The 21,337-nt window shown below is 48.3% G+C and overlaps 1 protein-coding gene across 1 annotated transcript in view; it reads right to left on the bottom strand.

Annotated features, from left to right (window-relative positions):
- The window catches only part of LOC112236794 (macrophage mannose receptor 1), a 96,210-nt gene that overhangs the window by 69,075 nt on the left and 5,798 nt on the right, over positions 1-21,337 (bottom strand). The window contains 9 exon segments of the mRNA XM_042307920.1: positions 695-843; positions 1,477-1,589; positions 2,096-2,209; positions 9,865-10,007; positions 10,860-11,036; positions 12,215-12,352; positions 17,719-17,832; positions 18,112-18,267; positions 19,545-19,718. Of these exon segments, the coding sequence (XP_042163854.1) occupies positions 695-843; positions 1,477-1,589; positions 2,096-2,209; positions 9,865-10,007; positions 10,860-11,036; positions 12,215-12,352; positions 17,719-17,832; positions 18,112-18,267; positions 19,545-19,718 (1,278 nt within the window).

Here is a 21,337-nt window from a genome sequence, read left to right as displayed (position 1 = left end):
GGCATCTGTCACTACAATATATAGTATTATTATACATCTCTGAGGTTGTCCTTTACCTGGCATCTGTCACTACAATATATAGTATTATTATACATCTCTGAGGTTGTCCTATACCTGGCATCTGTCACTACAATATATAGTATTATTATACATCTCTGAGGTTGTCCTATACCTGGCATCTGTCACTACAATATATAGTATTATTATACATCTCTGAGGTTGTCCTATACCTGGCATCTGTCACTACAATATATAGTATTATTATACATCTCTGAGGTTGTCCTTTACCTGGCATCTGTCACTACAATATATAGTATTATTATACATCTCTGAGGTTGTCCTATACCTGGCATCTGTCACTACAATATATAGTATTATTACATATCTCTGAGGTTGTCCTATACCTGGCATCTGTCACTACAATATATAGTATTATTATATATCTCTGAGGTTATCCTATACCTGGCATCTGTCACTACAATATATAGTATTATTATATATCTCTGAGGTTGTCCTTTACCTGGCATCTGTCACTACAATATATAGTATTATTATATATCCCTGAGGTTGTCCTATACCTGGCATCTGTCACTACAATATATAGTATTATTATATATCTCTGAGGTTGTCCTATACCTGGCATCTGTCACTACAATATATAGTATTATTATACATCTCTGAGGTTGTCCTTTACCTGGCATCTGTGCGTTCCAGTGGGTGTACCTGACCCTGTTGCTGTTCGTCCAGCTGAAGAAGTCGATGTGGTTCTGGTTGGAGAGTCCGATCCAGAAGTGTTGCTCTGGCCTGGACCCAACCAGGCTGATCAGGAAAGCATTATCCAACCTGGGCACATTATTATGAAAACATTATCATTATAACATTATCTACCCTGGACACATTATTATGAAAACATTATCATTATTCCATTATTCACCCTGGACACATTATTATGAGAAATTATCATTATAACATTATCTACCCTGGACACATTATTATGAAAACATTATTATTATAACATTATCCACCCTGGACACATTATTATGAAAACATTATTATTATAACATTATACACCCTGGACACATTATTTTGAGACTTTATCATTGTAGCATTATCATGGAACATTATCATGGCATGTGATTATAGATCATTATCATGGATCATTATCCACAATGGACACATTATCATTATAACAATATTGAAACATTATGGTTAAAAGTATATTTTACTCAAAAACTCTATTTTAGCAGTTGGTCCTTTAGTCCACTGTTAATACAATGCCCTAAAATGGTGTCAGCAGCCGAGGGTTCAAGATGGAGCACTTTCAGTATAGAGCAAAAACTGTGATGACATAACAGTGGACCAAATAAGATATACATTATAATGGAACTTGGTCCACCCTGAACTCATTATCATTAGACAATGTATTATCTACCCACATTTTTGATATAGAGAAGTATATCCCGGTTTCGTTCTTACCTGCTAGAAACATCTGCCAGATATGACTGTGAGCCCTTGCATGTCTCTTTGGCCTCATCAAAGGTCTTGATCTCTGGTCCCACGAAGTAGCAGAAGGAGCCGTGCCTGGTCCACTGCTTCAGAGAGGCAAACAGGGTCAGAAACAGCTGTTAGGCTTTTGAGCTGGTCTTGGTGTAAGGCTGGTCATGTATCACATCAACACCATTATACCAGAAATCCTGTTGTATTCAGCGCACGTGACAAATTACATTTGATTAGATTTTTGATGTAAATGTTGATTATCTACCTGCCCAGGGACTACACAACTAGCTAGCTGACTAAATCTTGCACATTTACAGAATGTTTTTTTTCTACTTTATTCAGACAGTTGGAAACAGAGGTGGAGAAGTAGGAGTGACATCAGGAAGGCTTGAATCGAGGCTTGAACCTCACTCTCCGGTGGGGAGAGAACATCAGCGCTATAGAGCATGAGCTCTGCTCTCCCTGGTTGACCTCTGCTCTCCCTGGCTGACCTCTGCTCTATAGCGCTGACCTCTGCTCTATAGCGCTGACCTCTGCTCTCTCTGGCTGACCTCTGCTCTCCCTGGCTGACCTCTGCTCTCCCTGGCTGTCCACTCACCGATTTGCAGCCTGGGTTCGTGTCCACCGGGTCCCCTGAGGGTTGGGAGGTAGATTTCTTCATACAGATGAAGCCACGCTGGTTGTTACACACCTGGGTAGCCCACCTGCCCTGCTGCAAGACAGATACAGTCACAGTAGGGGGTGTTAGGGTTAGGGCCAAAGTTAGCGGGTGTTAGGGTTAGGGGGTGTTAGGGTTAGGGCCAAAGTTAGGGGGTGTTAGGGTTAGGGTGTGTAAGGTTTAGGGCCAAGGTTAGGGGGTATAAGGGTTAAGGCCAAGGTTAGGGGTGTTAGGGTAAGGGGGTGTTAGGGTTAGGGGGGTGTTAGGGTTAGGGGGGTGTTAGTGTTAGGGCCAAGGTTAGGGGGTGTTAGGGTTAGGGCCAAGGTTAGGGGTGTTAGGGTTAGGGTCATGGTTAGGGGTGTAAGGGTTAGGGGTGTTAGAGTTAGGGCCAAGGTTAGTGGGTGTAAGGTTTAGGGCCAAGGTTAGGGGTGTTAGGGTTAGGGCCAAGGTTAGGGGTGTTAGGGTTAGGGGTGTAAGGATTAGGGGGTGTTAGGGGGTTAGGGGGGTGTAAGGGTTAGGGGTGTTAGGGTTAGGGGTGTTAGGGTTAGGGGTGTCAGGGTTAGGGTTAGGGGGTGTTAGGGTTAGAGGGTGTTAGGGTTAGGGGTGTAAGGGTTATGGTGTGTTAGGGTTAGGGTGTGTTAGGGTTAGGGGGTGTTAGGGTTAGGGTGTGTTAGGGTTAGGGTGTTAGGCTTGGGGGTGTTAGGGTTAGGGTGTTAGGGGTGTTAGGGTTAGGGGTGTAAGAGTTAGGGGTGTTAGGGTTAGGGGGTGTAAGGGTTAGGGGTGTAAGGGTTAGGGGTGTTAGGGGTGTTAGGGGTGTTAGGGTTAGGGGTGTTAGGGTTAGGGGTGTAAGGGTTAGGGGTGTTAGGGTTGGGGGTGTTAGAGTTAGGGGTGTTAGAGTTAGGGCCAAGGTTAGGGGATGTTAGGGTTAGGGGTGTTAGGGTTAGGGGTGTAGGGTTAGGGCCAAGGTTAGGGGTGTTAGGGTTAGGGCCAAGGTTAGGGGATGTAAGGGTTAGGGGGTGTTAGAGTTAGGGCCAAGGTTAGGGGTGTAAGGCTTAGGGCCAAGGTTAGGGGTATAAGGGTTAAGGCCAAGGTTAGGGGTGTTAGGGTAAGGGGTGTTAGGGTTAGGGGATGTTAGGGTTAAGGGGTGTTAGGGTGAGGGCCAAGGTTAGGGGGTGTTAGGGTTAGGGCCAAGGTTAGGGGTGTTAGGGTGAGGGCCATGGTTAGGGGTGTAAGGGTTAGGGGTGTTAGAGTTAGGGCCAAGGTTAGGGGGGTGTAAGGTTTAGGGCCAAGGTTAGGGGGTGTAAGGCTTAGGGCCAAGGTTAGGGGTGTTAGGGTGAGGGGGTGTAAGGGTTAGGGGTGTTAGAGTTAGGGGTGTTAGGGTTAGGATGTGTTAGGGTTAGGGGGTGTTAGGGTTAGGGCCAAGGTTAGGGGTGTTAGGGTTAGGGCCAAGGTTAGGGGTTTTAGGGTTAGGGCCAAGGTTAGGGGTGTTAGGGTGAGGGCCATGGTTAGGGGTGTAAGGGTTAGGGGTGTTAGAGTTAGGGCCAAGGATAGGGGTGTAAGGTTTAGGGCCAAGGTTAGGGGGTGTAAGGTTTAGGGCCAAGGTTAGGGGGTGTTAGGGTTAGGATGTGTTAGGGTTAGGGGTGTTAGAGTTAGGGGTGTTAGGGTTAGGATGTGTTAGGGTTAGGGGTGTTAGAGTTAGGGGATGTTAGGGTTAGGATGTGTTAGGGTTAGGGGTGTTAGAGTTAGGGTGTGTTAGGGTTAGGGTGTGTTAGGGTGAGGGGTGTAAGGGTTAGGGGTATTAGGGGTGTTAGGGTTAGAGGGTGTTAGGGTTAGGGGTGTAAGGGTTAGGGGTTGTTAGGGTTAGGGTGTGTTAGGGTGAGGGGTGTAAGGGTTAGGGGTGTTAGAGTTAGGGGTGTTAGGGTTAGGGGTTGTTAGGGTTAGGGTGTGTTAGGGTTTGGGTGTGTTAGGGTGAGGGGTGTAAGGGTTAGGGGTGTTAGAGTTAGGGGTGTTAGGGTTAGGGGTGTCAGGGTTAGGGTTAGGGGTGTTAGGGTTAGGGTGTTAGGGTTAGGGAGTGTAAGGGTTATGGTGTGTTAGGGTTAGGGTGTGTTAGGGTTAGGGGTGTTAGGGTTAGGGTGTGTTAGGGTTAGGGTGTTAGGGTTAGGGGTGTTAGGGTTAGGGTGTTAGGGGTGTTAGGGTTAGGGGTGTAAGGGTTAGGGGTGTAAGGGTTAGGGGTGTTAGGGGTGTTAGGGGTGTTAGGGTTAGGGGTGTTAGGGTTAGGGGGTGTAAGGGTTAGGGGTGTTAGGGTTAGGGGTGTTAGAGTTGGGGGTGTTAGAGTTAGGGCCAAGGTTAGGGGATGTTACGGTTAGGGGTGTTAGGGTTAGGGGTGTAAGGGTTAGGGCCAAGGTTAGGGGCTGTTAGGGTTAGGGCCAAGGTTAGGGGATGTAGGTTAGGGGGTGTTAGAGTTAGGGCCAAGGTTAGGGGTGTAAGGCTTAGGGCCAAGGTTAGGGGTATAAGGGTTAAGGCCAAGGTTAGGGGTGTTAGGGTAAGGGGGTGTTAGGGTTAGGGGATGTTAGGGTTAAGGGGTGTTAGGGTGAGGGCCAAGGTTAGGGGTGTTAGGGTTAGGGCCAAGGTTAGGGGTGTTAGGGTGAGGGCCATGGTTAGGGGGTGTAAGGGTTAGGGGTGTTAGAGTTAGGGCCAAGGTTAGGGGTGTAAGGTTTAGGGCCAAGGTTAGGGGTGTAAGGCTTAGGGCCAAGGTTAGGGGTGTTAGGGTGAGGGGTGTAAGGGTTAGGGGTGTTAGAGTTAGGGGTGTTAGGGTTAGGATGTGTTAGGGTTAGGGGTGTTAGGGTTAGGGCCAAGGTTAGGGGTGTTAGGGTTAGGGCCAAGGTTAGGGGTTTTAGGGTTAGGGCCAAGGTTAGGGGTGTTAGGGTGAGGGCCATGGTTAGGGGTGTAAGGGTTAGGGGTGTTAGAGTTAGGGCCAAGGATAGGGGTGTAAGGTTTAGGGCCAAGGTTAGGGGTGTAAGGTTTAGGGCCAAGGTTAGGGTGTGTTAGGGTTAGGATGTGTTAGGGTTAGGGGTGTTAGAGTTAGGGGTGTTAGGGTTAGGATGTGTTAGGGTTAGGGGTGTTAGAGTTAGGGGATGTTAGGGTTAGGATGTGTTAGGGTTAGGGGTGTTAGAGTTAGGGTGTGTTAGGGTTAGGGTGTGTTAGGGTGAGGGGGTGTAAGGGGTTAGGGGGTATTAGGGGTGTTAGGGTTAGGGTGTTAGGGTTAGGGGTGTAAGGGTTAGGGGTTGTTAGGGTTAGGGTGTGTTAGGGTGAGGGGTGTAAGGGTTAGGGGTGTTAGAGTTAGGGGTGTTAGGGTTAGGGGTTGTTAGGGTTAGGGTGTGTTAGGGTTTGGGTGTGTTAGGGTGAGGGGTGTAAGGGTTAGGGGGTGTTAGAGTTAGGGGTGTTAGGCTTAGGGGGTGTTAGCGTTAGGGGTGTTAGGGTTAGGGGTGTTAGGGTTAGGGGTGTAGTGTTAGGGCCAAGGTTAGGGGTGTTAGGGTGTGTCAGGGTTAGGGGGTGTAGGGTTAACGGGTGTGAGGGTTAGACGGTGTTAGGGTTAGGGCCAAGGTTAGGGGGTGTTAGGGTTAGGGGTGTTAGGGTTAGGGGTGTAAGGGTTAGGGGTGTTAGGGTTAGAGGGTGTAGGGTTAGGGTTAGGGTGTGTTAGGGTTAGGGTGTGTTAGGGTGAGGGTGTAAGGGTTAGGGGTTGTAAGGGTTAGGGGTATTAGGGGTGTTAGGGTTAAGGGGTGTAAGGGTTAGAGGGTGTTAGGGTTGGGGATGTAAGGGTTAGGGGTTGTTAGGGTTAGGGGTGTTAGGGGGTGTTAGGGTTAGGGGGTGTTAGGGTTAGGGGTGTTAGGGTTAGAGAGTGTAGGGTTAGGGGGTGTAAGGGTTAGGGGGTGTTAGGGAGTTAGGGTTAGGGGGTGTTAGAGTTAGGGGTGTTAGAGTTAGGGCCAAGGTTAGGGGGTGTAAGGTTTAGGGCCAAGGTTAGGGGATGTTAGGGTTAGGGGTGTAGGGTTAGGGCCAAGGTTAGGGGTGTTAGTGTTAGGGCCAAGCTTAGGGGATGTAAGGGTTAGGGGTGTTAGAGTTAGGGCCAAGGTTAGGGGTGTAAGGTTTAGGGCCAAGGTTAGGGGGTGTTAGGGTTAGGATGTGTTAAGGTTAGGGGTGTTAGGGTTAGGGCCAAGGTTAGGGGGTGTAAGGGTTAGGGGGGTGTTAGGGTTAGGGGTGTTAGGGTTAGGGTGTGTTAGGGTTAGGGGTGTTAGGGTTAAGGGGTGTAAGGGTTAGGGGTGTAAGGGTTACGGGGTGTTAGGGGGTGTTAGGGTTAGAGGGTGTAAGGGTTAGGGTTAGGGTGTGTTAGGGTTAGGGTGTTAGGGTTAGGGGGTGTAAGGGTTAGGGGTTGTTAGGGTTAGGGTGTTTTAGGGTTAGGGTGTGTTAGGGTGAGGGTGTAAGGGTTAGGGGTGTTAGTGTTAGGGGTGTTAGTCTTAGGGGTGTTAGGGTTAGGGGTGTTAGGGTTAGGGGGTGTAAGGGTTAGGGTTAGGGGTGTGAGGGTTAGGGCCAAGGTTAGGGGGTGTTAGTGTTAGGGCCAAGGTTAGGGGTGTTAGGGTTAGGGCCAAGGTTAGGGGTGTTAGTGTTAGGGCCAAGGTTAGGGGGTGTTAGGGTTAGGGTGTGTCAGGGTTAGTGGGTTTTAAGGGTTAGGGGGTGTGAGGGTTAGACGGTGTTAGGGTTAGGGGTGTAAGTGTTAGGGGGTGTTAGGGTTTGGGCCAAGGTTAGGGTGTGTTAGGGTTAGGGGTGTTAGGGTTAGGTCCAAGGTTAGGGGTGTTAGGGACAAGGTTAGGGGTGTTAGGGTTAGGGTTAGGGCTAAGTTAGGGGGTGTTAGGGTTATGGGGTGTAGGGTTAATGTTAGGGGTGTAAGGGTTAGGGCCAAGGTTAGGGGTGTTAGGGTTAGGGGTGTAATGGTTAGGGCCAAAGTTAGGTGGTGTTAGGGTTAGGGGTGTAGGGTTAGGGCCAAGGTTAGGGGTGTTAGGGTTAGGGGTGTAAGAGTTAGGGGGTGTTAGGGTTAGTGGGTGTCAGGGTTAGGGTTAGGGGTGTTAGGGTTAGGGTGTTAGGGTTAGGGAGTGTAAGGGTTATGGTGTGTTAGGGTTATGGTGTGTTAGGGTTAGGGGGTGTTAGGGTTAGGGGTGTTAGGGTTAGGGGTGTTAGGGTTAGGGTGTGTTAGGGTTAGGGGTGTTAGGGTTAAGGGGTTAGGGTTAGGGGTGTAAGGGTTACGGGGTGTTAGGGGGTGTTAGGGTTAGAGGGTGTAAGGGTTAGGGTTAGGGTGTGTTAGGGTTAGAGGGTGTTAGGGTTAGGGGGTGTAAGGGTTAGGGGTTGTTAGGGTTAGGGTGTTTTAGGGTTAGGGTGTGTTAGGGTGAGGGGTGTAAGGGTTAGGGGTGTTAGTGTTAGGGGTGTTAGTCTTAGGGGTGTTAGGGTTAGGGGTGTTAGGGTTAGGGGTGTAAGGGTTAGGGTTAGGGGTGTGAGGGTTAGGGCCAAGGTTAGGGGGTGTTAGTGTTAGGGCCAAGGTTAGGGGTGTTAGGGTTAGGGCCAAGGTTAGGGGTGTTAGTGTTAGGGCCAAGGTTAGGGGGTGTTAGGGTTAGGGTGTGTCAGGGTTAGTGGGTTTTAAGGGTTAGGGGGTGTGAGGGTTAGACGGTGTTAGGGTTAGGGGTGTAAGTGTTAGGGGGTGTTAGGGTTTGGGCCAAGGTTAGGGTGTGTTAGGGTTAGGGGTGTTAGGGTTAGGTCCAAGGTTAGGGGGTGTTAGGGACAAGGTTAGGGGTGTTAGGGTTAGGGTTAAGCTAAGTTAGGGGTGTTAGGGTTATGGGGTGTAGGGTTAATGTTAGGGGTGTAAGGGTTAGGGCCAAGGTTAGGGGTGTTAGGGTTAGGGGGTGTAATGGTTAGGGCCAAAGTTAGGTGGTGTTAGGGTTAGGGGTGTAAGGGTTAGGGCCAAGGTTAGGGGTGTTAGGGTTAGGGGGGTGTAAGAGTTAGGGGTGTTAGGGTTAGTGGGTGTCAGGGTTAGGGTTAGGGGTGTTAGGGTTAGAGGGTGTTAGGGTTAGGGAGTGTAAGGGTTATGGTGTGTTAGGGTTATGGTGTGTTAGGGTTAGGGGGTGTTAGGGTTAGGGTGTGTTAGGGTTAGAGGGTGTTAGGGTTCGGGGTGTTAGGGTTAGAGGGTGTTAGGGGTGTAAGAGTTAGGGGGTGTTAGGGTTAGAGGGTGTAAGGATTAGGGGTGTAATGGTTAGGGGTGTTAGGGTTAGGGGTGTAAGGGTTAGGGGACAAGGTTAGGGGTGTTAGGGTTAGGGCCAAGGTTAGGGGTGTAAGGTTTAGGGCCAAGGTTAGGGGTGTTAGGGTTAGGGGTGTAAGGGTTAGGGGTGTTAGAGTTAGGGGTGTTAGGGTTAGGATGTGTTAGGGTTATGGGGTAATAGGGTTAGGGCCAAGGTTAGGGTGTGTTAGGGTTAGGGGTGTAAGGGTTAGGGGTGTAAGGGTTACGGGGTGTTAGGGGGTGTTAGGGTTAGAGGGTGTAAGGGATAGGGTTAGGGTGTGTTAGGGTTAGGGTGTGTTAGGGTGAGGGTGTGTAAGGGTTAGGGGTGTAAGGGTTAGGGGTATTAGGGGTGTTAGGCTTAGGGGTGTAAGGGTTAGAGGGTGTTAGGGTTAGGGGGTGTAAGGGTTAGGGGTTGTTAGGGTGTGTTAGGGTTAGGGTGTGTTAGGGTGAGGGGGTGTAAGGGTTATGGGGTGTAAGGGTTAGGGTTAGGGTGTGAGGGTTAGGGCCAAGGTTAGGGGTGTTAGGGTTAGGGCCAAGGTTAGGGTGTGTTAGGGTTAGGGGTGTTAGGGTTAGGGCCAAGGTTAGGGGTGTTAGGGCCAAGATTAGGGGGTGTTAGGGTTAGGGGGTGTAAGGGTTAGGGCCAAAGTTAGGGGTGTTAGGGTTAGGGGTGTAAGGGTTAGGGTTAGGGGTGTAAGGGTTAGGGCCAAGGTTAGGGGTGTTAGGGTTAGGGGTGTAAGGGTTAGGGCCAAAGTTAGGTGGTGTTAGGGTTAGGGGTGTAAGGGTTAGGGCCAAGGTTAGGGGTGTTATTGTTAGGGGTGTAAGGGTTAGGGGTGTTAGGGTTAGGGTTAGGGGTGTTAGGGTTAGGGGTGTAATGGTTAGGGGTGTAAGGGTTATTGGGTGTTAGGGCTAGGGGTGTAAGGGTTAGGACCAAGGTTAGGGGTGTTAGGGTGTGTTAGGGTTAGGGGGTGTTGGGGGGTGTTAGGGGGTGTTAGGTTTAGGGGTGTTAGGGTTAGGGGTGTTAGTGTTAGGGGGTGTAAGGGTTAGGGGTGTTAGGGGTGTTAGTGTTAGGGGGTGTAAGGGTTAGGGGTGTTAGGGGTGTTAGGGTTAGGGGTGTAAGGGTTAGGGGTGTAAGGGTTAGGGGTGTTAGGGTTAGAGGGTGTAAGGGTTAGGGTTAGGGGTGTTAGGGTTAGGGGTGTTAGGATTAGGGGTGTAAGGGTTAGAGGGTGTTAGGGGTGTTAGGGTTAGGGGTGTAAGGGTTAGGGGTGTTAGGGTTAGGGGTGTAAGGGTTAGGGGTTGTAAGGGTTAGAGGGTGTTAGGGGTGTTAAGTTTAGGGGTGTAAGGGTTAGGGGTGTAAGGGTTAGGGCAGTGTGGAGGGGGGATGATGGTACCATACCTCTCCCCTGACCAGGACACAGTTGCCCTCCATTGGCATGGCTTCCTCCCACCTGGTGAAGGTGACAGCGGATTGGTCGCTCCACTCAAACAGTAGTGGCGTCTTGACATCGTTCATCCCGATCCACAGCTCGTCAGCGGCCACTGGGACAGAGGAAAGGAGGAGAGGAGGAGAGGAGGGGAGGCGAGGAGGAGAGGAGGGAAAGGGGAGAGTTGGAGTTAGCCTTAACCCTGACACACCCTAACCCTAACACTCCCTAACCTTGGCCCTAACCCTAACATCCCCTGACCTTGGCCCTAACCTTAACACCCCCTAACCTTGGCCCTAACACTAACACCCCTAACCTTGGCCCTAACCCTCACACCCCTAACCCTAACCCTTACACCCCTAACCCTACACCCCTAACCCTAACACACCCTAACCCTAACACCCCCTAAGCCTAACACCCCTAACTCTAACACCCCATAACCCTTACACCCCCTCACCCTAACACACCCTAACCCTAACACACCCTAACCCTAACAACCCCTAACCCTTACACCCCTAACCCTAACACCCTCTAACCCTTACACCCCTAACCCTAACACCCTCTAACCCTAACACCCCTAATACCCCCTAACCCTTACACCCCCTAACCCTTACACCCCCTCACCCTAACACACCCTAACCCTAACACACCCTAACCCTAACACCCCTAACCCTTACACCCCTAACCCTAACACACCCTAACCTTGGCCCTAACCCTATTACCCCTAACTCTAACACCCCTAACCCTACACCCCTAACCCTAACACCCCTAACCTTGGCCCTAAACCTTACATCCCCTAACCTTGGCCCTAAACCTTACACCCCTAACCTTGGCCAAAACTCTAACACCCCTAACTCTAACACCCCTAACCCTAACACCCCCTAACCCTGAGGAGAGGAGGGAAAGGGGAGAGTTGGAGTTTGCCTTTTCACTGTCTAACGTGTGAGCGTATCTGTGTTTCACTGACCATATCCCAGCTGTGACATCACAAAGCTGTGCTGCTCAATGTTGTGGATGCTGGCCAGGTCGCCTCCGTCCCTCCGACATTCCGTCTGAGCCTCTGTCCAGGTCTTCTTGGTACGCTGGAGGAGGTAGCACCTGGCAGCGTAGGGAATCCACGGACTGGAGCAGAAACCTGTCACTTCTGTGGATCACAAACAAAGGGAAACACATTGTAGAACACAAGAAATACACCGCCCATAATAAACAATATAATACAAAAATGAACTGGACTAGACTGGACTGGACTAGACTGGACTAGACTGGACTGAAATGATCTGGACTAGACTGGACTGGACTAGACTGGACTAGACTGGATGAGACTGGACTGAAATGAACTGGACTAGACTGGACTGGACTAGACTGGACTCAAATGGACTGGACTAGACTGGACTGAAATGAGTGGACTAGACTGGACGAGACTGGACTGAAATGAACTGGACTAGACTGGACGAGACTGGACTGAAATGAAATGAACTGGACTAGACTGGACTGGACTAGACTGGACTGGACTAGACTGGAGTAGACTGGACTGAAATTATCTGGACTAGACTGGACTGAAATGAACTGGACTAGACTGGACTGGACTAGACTGGACTGAAATTATCTGGACTAGACTGGACTGAAATGAACTGGACTAGACTGGACTGGACTAGACTTGATTGGACTAGACTGGACTAGACTGGACTGAAATTATCTGGCCGAGACTGGACTGAAATGAACTGGACTAGCCTGGACTGGACTAGACTGGACTGAAATTATCTGGACTAGACTGGACTGAAATGAACTGGACTATACTGGACTGGATGAGACTGGACTGAAATGAACTGCACTAGACTGGACTGAAATGAACTGGACTAGACTAGACTGGACTAGACTGGACTGGACTGGACTGGACTGGACTAGACTGAAATGATCTGGACTAGACTAGACTGGACTGAACAGACTGTTCAAGATTTAAATGGACTAGACTAGACTGGACTGAAATGAACTGGACTAGACTGGACTGAACAAACTGTTCAAGACTGAAATGGACTAGACTAGTCTGGACTAAAATGGACTGGACGTGATTAAATTTGAGCAGAGTAGAACGGAGTGTTGGATCTGGGTGAACAGGGGCTTTTAGGGAGGTCTTTCTGATAGAACAACCTGGGTGAACGGGGCTTATAGGAAGTCTTTCTGACCGACCTACCTGGGTGAACGGGGGGTGTAGGTGGGTCTTTCTGACCGACCTACCTGGGTGAACAGGGGGTATAGGCGGGTCTTTCTGACAGACCTACCTGGGTGAACGGGGGTGTAGGTGGGTCTTTCTGACAGACCTACCTGGGGGAACGGGGGATGTAGGTGGGTCTTTCTGACAGACGTAGCCATGTTTCTTGGAGCACAGGGAGCTCTGCCAGTAGGACTGCTGACCTGGGTCGACTAGTCCACAGATATGACCAGGATCAGAGAGAGGATGACCTACACACAAACAACAACAACATCTATATCACTACAACTGAAGACTAACAACAACATCTATATCACTACAACTGAAGACTAACATCTATATCACTACATCTGAAGACTAACATCTATATCACTACAACTGAAGACTAACATCTATATCACTACAACTGAAGACTAACATCTATATCACTACAACTGTAGACTAACAACAACATCTATATCACTACAACTGAAGACTAACATCTATATCACTACATCTGAAGACTAACATATATATCACTACAACTGAAGACTAACAGCAGCTATATCAGTAGTTGTACTTCCGGCGCCGACAGAGATGGCCGCCTCGCTTCGCGTTCCTAGGAAACTATGCAGTTTTTTGTTTTTTTACGTGTTATTTCTTACACTAGTACCCCAGGTCATCTTAGGTTTCATTACATACAGCCGAGAAGAACTACTGAATATAAGATCAGCGTCAACTCACCATCAGTACGACCAAGAATATGTTTTTCGCGATGCGGATCCTGTGTTCTGCCTTACAACCAGTGTAACCGAGTGGATCACATGCAGCGACCAAAAAAAAAACGACTCAGAAAAAGAGGGAAACGAAGCGGTCTTCTGGTCAGACTCCGGAGACGGGCACACCGTGCACCACTCCCTAGCATTCTTCTTGCCAATGTCCAGTCTCTTGACAACAAGGTTGATGAAATCCGAGCAAGGGTAGCATTCCAGAGGACATCAGAGACTGTAACGTTCTCTGCTTCACGGAAACATGGCTAACTGGAGAGACGCAATCCGAAGCGGTGCAGCCAGCGGGTTTCTCCACGCATCGCGCCGACAGAAACAAACATCTTTCTGGTAAGAAGAGGGGCGGGGCGTATGCCTTATGGCCAACGTGACATGGTGTGATGAAAGAAACATACATGAACTCAAATCCTTCTGTTCACCTGATTTAGAATTCCTCACAATCAAATGTAGACCGCATTATCTACCAAGAGAATTCTCTTCGATTATAATCACAGCCGTATATATCCCCCCCCAAGCAGACACATCGATGGCTCTGAACAAACTTTATTTAACTCTCTGCAAACTGGAAACGATTTATCCGGAGGCTGCATTCATTGTAGCTGGGGATTTTAACAAGGCTAATCTGAAAACAAGACTCCCTAAATTTTATCAGCATATCGATTGCGCAACCAGGGGTGGAAAGACCCTGGATCATTGTTACTCTAACTTCCGCGACGCATATAAGGCCCTGCCCCGCCCCCCTTTCGGAAAAGCTGACCACGACTCCATTTTGTTGATCCCTGCCTACAGACAGAAACTAAAACAAGAAGCTCCCACGCTGAGGTCTGTCCAACGCTGGTCCGACCAAGCTGACTCCACACTCCAAGACTGCTTCCATCACGTGGACTGGGAGATGTTTCGTATTGCGTCAGACAACAACATTGACGAATACGCTGATACGGTGTGTGAGTTCATTAGAACGTGCGTTGAAGATGTCGTTCCCATAGCAACGATTAAAACATTCCCTAACCAGAAACCGTGGATTGATGGCAGCATTCGTGTGAAACTGAAGGCACGAACCACTGCTTTTAATCAGGGCAAGGTGTCTGGTAACATGACTGAATACAAACAGTGCAGCTATTCCCTCCGCAAGGCTATCAAACAAGCTAAGCGCCAGTACAGAGACAAAGTAGAATCTCAATTCAACGGCTCAGACACAAGAGGCATGTGGCAGGGTCTACAGTCAATCACGGACTACAGGAAGAAACCCAGCCCAGTCACGGACCAGGATGTCTTGCTCCCAGGCAGACTAAATAACTTTTGCCCGCTTTGAGGACAATACAGTGCCACTGACACGGCCTGCAACGGAAACATGCGGTCTCTCCTTCACTGCAGCCGAAGTGAGTAAGACATTTAAACGTATTAACCCTCGCAAGGCTGCAGGCCCAGACGGCATCCCCAGCCGCGCCCTCAGAGCATGCGCAGACCAGCTGGCCGGTGTGTTTACGGACATATTCAATCAATCCCTATACCAGTCTGCTGTTCCCACATGCTTCAAGAGGGCCACCATTGTTCCTGTTCCCAAGAAAGCTAAGGTAACTGAGCTAAACGACTACCGCCCCGTAGCACTCACATCCGTCATCATGAAGTGCTTTGAGAGACTAGTCAAGGACCATATCACCTCCACCCTACCTGACACCCTAGACCCACTCCAATTTGCTTACCGCCCAAATAGGTCCACAGACGATGCAATCTCAACCACACTGCACACTGCCCTAACCCATCTGGACAAGAGGAATACCTATGTGAGAATGCTGTTCATCGACTACAGCTCGGCATTCAACACCATAGTACCCTCCAAGCTCGTCATCAAGCTCGAGACCCTGGGTCTCGACCCCGCCCTGTGCAACTGGGTACTGGACTTCCTGACGGGCCGCCCCAGGTGGTGAGGGTAGGCAACAACATCTCCTCCCCGCTGATCCTCAACACTGGGGCCCCACAAGGGTGCGTTCTGAGCCCTCTCCTGTACTCCCTGTTCACCCACGACTGCGTGGCCATGCACGCCTCCAACTCAATCATCATGTTTGCGGACGACACAAGTTCCTCGGCATACACATCACAGACAAACTGAATTGGTCCACTCACACAGACAGCATCGTGAGGAAGGCGCAGCAGCGCCTCTTCAACCTCAGGAGGCTGAAGAAATTCGGCTTGTCACCAAAAGCACTCACAAACTTCTACAGGTGCACAATCGAGAGCATCCTGGCGGGCTGTATCACCGCCTGGTATGGCAACTGCACCGCCCTCAACCGTAAGGCTCTCCAGAGGGTAGTGAGGTCTGCACAACGCATCACCGGGGGCAAACTACCTGCCCTCCAGGACACCTACACCACCCGATGCTACAGGAAGGCCATAAAGATCATCAAGGACATCAACCACCCGAGCCACTGCCTGTTCACCCCGCTGTCATCCAGAAGGCGAGGTCAGTACAGGTGCATCAAAGCTGGGACCGAGAGACTGAAAAACAGCTTCTATCTCAAGGCCATCAGACTGTTAAACAGCCACCACTAACATTGAGTGGCTACTGCCAACACACTGTCAATGACACTGACTCTACTCCAGCCACTTTAATCATGGGAATTGATGGGAAATGATGTAAATATATCACTAGCCACTTTAAACAATGCTACCTTATATAATGTTACTTACCCTACATTGTTCATCTCATATGCATACGTTGATACTGTACTCTATATCATCGACTGCATCCTTATGTAATACATGTATCACTAGCCACTTTAACTATGCCACTTGGTTTACATACTTATCTCATATGTATATACTGTACTCGATATCATCTACTGTATCTTGCCTATGCTGCTCTGTACCATCACTCATTCATATATCCTTATGTACATATTCTTTATCCCCTTACACTGTGTATAAGACAGTAGTTTTTTTGGAATTGTTAGTTAGATTACTTGCTCGTTATTACTGCATTGTCGGAACTAGAAGCACAAGCATTTCGCTACACTCGCATTAACATCTGCTAACCATGTGTATGTGACAAATAAAATTTGATTTGATTTGATTTACATCTGAAGACTAACATCTATATCACTACAACTGAAGACTAACATCTATGTCGCTACATCTGAAGACTAACAACTATGTCTACATCTGAAGACTAACATCTATATCACTACAACTGAAGACTAACAGCAGCTATATCATTACAACTGAAGACTAACATCTATATCACTACATCTGAAGACTAACATCTATATCATTACATCTGAAGACTAACATCTATATCACTACAACTGAAGACTTACAGCAGCTAACTGACCCTGGTCCTTTTCCCCTCTATAGTGTAACTAACTGACCCTGGTCCTTTTCTCCTTTATAGTGTATCTAACTGACCCTGGTCCTTTTCCCCTATATAGTGTAACTAACTGACCCTGGTCCTTTTCCCTCTATAGTGTAACTAACTGACCCTGGTCCTTTTCCCTCTATAGTGTAACTAACTGACCCTGGTCCTTTCCCCTCTATAGTGTAACTAACTGACCCTGGTCCTTTTCCCCTCTATAGTGTAACTAACTGACCCTGGTCCTTTTCACCTTTATAGTGTATCTAACTGACCCTGGTCCTTTTCCCCTCTATAGTGTACTGACTGACCCTGGTCCTTTTCCCTCTATAGTGTAACTGCCCCTGGTCCTTTTCCCCTCTATAGTGTAACTGACCCTGGTCCTTTTCCCTTTATAGTTTAACTAACTGACCCTGGTCCTTTTCCCCTCTATAGTGTAACTGACCCTGGTCCTTTTCCCCTCTATAGTGTAACTAACTGACCCTGGTCCTTTTCCCCTCTATAGTGTAACTGACTGACACTGGTCCTTTCCCCTCTATAGTGTAACTGACCCTGGTCCTTTTCCCCTCTATAGTGTAACTGACCCTGGTCCTTTTCCCCTCTATAGTGTAACTGACCCTGGTCCTTTTCCCCTCTATAGTGTAACTAACTGACCCTGGTCCTTTTCCCTCTATAGTGTAACTAACTGACCCTGGTCCTTTTCCCCTCTATAGTGTAACTAACTGACCCTGGTCCTTTTCCCCTATATAGTGTAACTAACTGACCCTGGTCCGTTTCCCCTCTATAGTGTAACTGACCCTGGTCCTTTTACCCTCTATAGTGTAACTGACCCTGGTCCTTTTCCCCTCTATAGTGTAACTGACCCTGGTCCTTTTCCCCTATATAGTGTAACTGACCCTGGTCCTTTCCCCTCTATAGTGTAACTGACCCTGGTCCTTTTCCCTCTATAGTGTAAATGACCCTGGTCCTTTTCCCCTCTATAGTGTAACTGACCCTGGTCCTTTCTCCCCTCTATAGTGTAACTGACCCTGGTCCTTTTCCCCTCTATAGTGTAACTAACTGACCCTGGTCCTTTTCCCCTCTATAGTGTAACTAACTGACCCTGGTCCTTTTCCCCTATATAGTGTAACTAACTGACCCTGGTCCTTTTCCCCTATAGTGACCCTTGGTCCTTTTCCCCTCTATAGTGTAACTAACTGACCCTGGTCCTTTTCCCCTCTATAGTGTAACTAACTGACCCTGGTCCTTTTCCCTCTATAGTGTAACTAACTGACCCTGGTCCTTTTCCCCTCTATAGTGTAACTAACAGACCCTGGTCCTTTTCCCCTATATAGTGTAACTAACTGACCCTGGTCCTTTTCCCCTCTATAGTGTAACTGACCCGGTTCCTTTTCCCCTATATAGTGTAACTAACTGACCCTGGTCCTTTTCCCCTCTATAGTGTTACTGACCCTGGTCCAGAGTAGTGCAGCATGAAGGGCATAGTGTGAAGGTGAGGACTCACCAGAGTCCCAGCGGAAGTAGCGGAGAGGCTTTCCACTGATCCACTGCCACCCACTGTCCTGTTCCAGAGCATTCAGCCCCGTCCACAGCGGCACAGGCAGCCTACCACACAGGCCTGTGTGTGTGTGTGTGTGTGTGTTTTTGTGTGTGTGTGTGTGTGTGTTTTTGTGTGTGTGTGTATATAAGATAAGGAGAGAAAGTTGAAAATGACATAAATAGTACATGAACAGTACACTAATAAACACACTGGTACATGAACAGTACACTAATAAACACACTGGTACATGAACACTACACTAATAAACACACTGGTACATGAACAGTACACTAATAAACACACTACTTGAGTTTGACACGCCTGATATATGTGAGCATGGCCACCGGGTGGCGCTACCTGCTAAGTAGGTCTGCTCGAGGGGTTCGGTGATTGAGGCCAAGTCTGCTCCCTGCTGTTGGCAGCTGGTCTGAGCCTGGTGCCAGGTCAGAGCAGAGTGGAGGTTCACCTGGTAGAATGCACCTGTGACCGGGTTCTTATGCCAATGCTCCGTAGCTGTAGAGGGATGGGGGAGAGATGTTCAGACTCAGAGAGCATAGCCTTGCTATTGAGAAAGGCAGCCGTAGGCAGACCTGGCTCTCAAGAGAAGACAGGCTATTGACACACTGCCCACAACATGAGGTGGAAACTGAGCTGCACTTCTTAACATCCTGCCAAATGTATGACATCTTCAGATTCAGATCCTTCAGATCCTCAGATTACACAGATCCACAAAGAATATTTATTGGGTGAAATAGATTTGTGACCTGTTGCCACAAGAAAAGGGCTTTTTATCCATTTCACTTCCCTTGGCAACGTTAACATATGGTTATCATGACAACAAAACCGAGAGAGAGAGAGAGAGAGACGGAGAGGGAGACGGAGAGGGAGGGAGAGAGAGAGATGGTGAGGGAGAGAGAGAGAGAGAGAGAGGGAGGGAGGGAGAGAGAGAGGGAGAGAGAGAGAGAGAGAGAGAGAGCGAGACGGAGAGAGAGACGGAGAGAGAGAGAGAGAGACGGAGAGGAGAGAGAGAGAGAGAGACGGAGAGGGAGGGAGAGAGAGAGAGACGGAGAGGGGGGGAGAGAGAGAGAGACGGAGAGGGAGGGAGAGAGAGAGAGAGGGGGAGAGGAGGGAGAGGGAGGGAGAGAGAGAGAGAGGGAGAGAGAGCGAGAGAGAGCGAGACGGAGAGGGAGGGAGAGAGGAGAGAGAGAGAGAGAGAGAGAGAGAGAGAGAGAGAGGGAGAGAGAGAGAGATGGAGAGGGAGAGAGAGAGAGAGAGAGAGCAGAGAGAGAGAGAGAGAGAGAGAGAGAGAGAGAGAGAGAGAGAGAGAGAGAGAGAAAACTCCCATATCTACTGGGTGAAATTCCACAGTGTGCCATCAAAGCAGCAAGATTTGTGACCTGTTGCCACGAGAAAAGGACAACCAGTGAAGAACAAACACCATTGTAAATACAACCCATATTTATGCTTATTTATTTTATCTTGTGTCCTTTAGCCATTTGTACATTGTTAGAACACTGTATATATATATAATATGACATTTGTAATGTCTTTACTGTTTTGAAACTTCTGTATGTGTAATGTTTACTGTTAATTTTTGTTGTTTTTCACTTTATATATTCACTTTGTATGTTGTCTACCTCACTTGCTTTGGCAATGTTAACACATGTTTCCCATGCCAATAAAGCCCTTGAATTGAATTGAGAGAGTAGAAATAGTAGAGAGAGAGAGAGGGGGGGGGGCATCTAACAGCTGCGTATATTGACACAGTAAGTAATAGATGTAATACTCACATTTGGATGGACAGTTGCCCCACAGTTGATTGTCTTGGTAGTTTGTTTCAATGGCACACCAAAGCCGTCTATCAGAGGAGTCTACCAAGGTGCAGTCTCCATACCATTGGTCTTTGTACAGGAAAGGAAACTGACAGGGACGCCCAAATGCGTTTCCTTCGATGGTAAAAAGTTCTGAAAAGGGGACAGTGGTTACTGGTTACTGTGTGATCTGTATGTAGTTCAGTGTGACGTGGGTTTTAGACCCAAAGGGTTTTACTATATTAGTGTGTCTGCCATCTTGCCTCCCTGTGTGACCTTGTTGAGGAACATGGCTTTCTATACTAACACTCTTACGGGGACACTGGCTGTGAGTGTCTCTCTCTTTCTCTGTGAGTGTTTCTCACTTTCTCTGTGAGTGTTTCTCACTTTCTCTGTGAGTGTCTCTCTCTTTCTCTGTGAGTGTTTCTCACTTTCTCTGTGAGTGTCTCTTTCTCTCTGTGAGTGTGTCTCTCTCTCTTTCTCTGTGAGTGTGTCTCTTTCTCTGTGAGTGTCTCTCTCTCTCTCTCTGTGAGTGTGTCTCTTTCTCTTTCTCTGTGAGTGTGTCTCTTTCTCTCTGTGAGTGTGTCTCTCTCTCTTTCTCTGTGAGTGTGTCTCTTTCTCTGTGAGTGTCTCTCTCTCTCTCTCTGTGAGTGTGTCTCTCTCTCTTTCTCTGTGAGTGTGTCTCTCTCTTTCTCTGTGAGTGTGTCTCTTTCTCTGTGAGTGTGTCTCTCTCTGTGAGTGTGTCTCTCTCTCTTTCTCTGTGAGTGTGTCTCTCTCTCTTTCTCTGTGAGTGTGTCTCTCTCTTTCTCTGTGAGTGTGTCTCTTTCTCTGTGAGTGTGTCTCTCTCTGTGAGTGTGTCTCTCTCTCTTTCTCTGTGAGTGTGTCTCTCTCTCTTTCTCTGTGAGTGTGTCTCTTTCTCTCTGAGTGTGTCTCTTTCTCTGTGAGTGTGTCTCTCTCTGTGAGTGTGTCTCTCTCTCTTTCTCTGTGAGTGTGTCTCTCTCTCTTTCTCTGTGAGTGTGTCTCTTTCTCTTTCTCTGTGAGTGTGTCTCTTTCTCTTTCTCTGTGAGTGTGTCTCTCTCTCTTTCTCTGTGAGTGTGTCTCTTTCTCTGTGAGTGTGTCTCTTTCTCTGTGAGTGTGTCTCTTTCTCTGTGAGTGTGTCTCTTTCTCTGTGAGTGTGTCTCTTTCTCTGTGAGTGTGTCTCTTTCTCTGTGAGTGTGTGTCTCTTTCTCTGTGAGTGTGTCTCTTTCTCTGTGAGTGTGTCTCTTTCTCTGTCTCTTTCTCTGTGAGTGTGTCTCTTTCTCTGTGAGTGTGTCTCTTTCTCTGTGAGTGTGTCTCTTTCTCTGTGAGTGTGTCTCTTTCTCTGTGAGTGTGTGTGTCTCTTTCTCTGTGAGTGTGTCTCTTTCTCTGTGAGTGTGTCTCTTTCTCTGTGAGTGTGTCTCTTTCTCTGTGAGTGTGTCTCTTTCTCTGTGAGTGTGTCTCTTTTCTCTTTCTCTGTGAGTGTGTCTCTTTCTCTGTGAGTGTGTCTCTTTCTCTGTGAGTGTGTCTTTCTCTGTGAGTGTGTCTTTCTCTGTGAGTGTGTCTTTCTTGAGTGTGTCTCTTTCTCTGTGAGTGTGTCTCTTTCTCTGTGAGTGTGTCTCTTTCTCTGTGAGTGTGTCCCTGTGTTACTGTACATTGTGGAATCTCAGGGAAAAATTTGTCATTTTTTTCAATAAAATATACTGTTTGATGTAGTTATATTTAACCCGTAATCTATAAAATATACTGTCTGATGT

This window comes from Oncorhynchus tshawytscha, linkage group LG28, assembly GCF_018296145.1.
Source record: "Oncorhynchus tshawytscha isolate Ot180627B linkage group LG28, Otsh_v2.0, whole genome shotgun sequence".
Classification (NCBI taxonomy): domain Eukaryota; kingdom Metazoa; phylum Chordata; class Actinopteri; order Salmoniformes; family Salmonidae; genus Oncorhynchus; species Oncorhynchus tshawytscha.
This window is presented reverse-complemented; position numbering and strand designations above follow the sequence as displayed.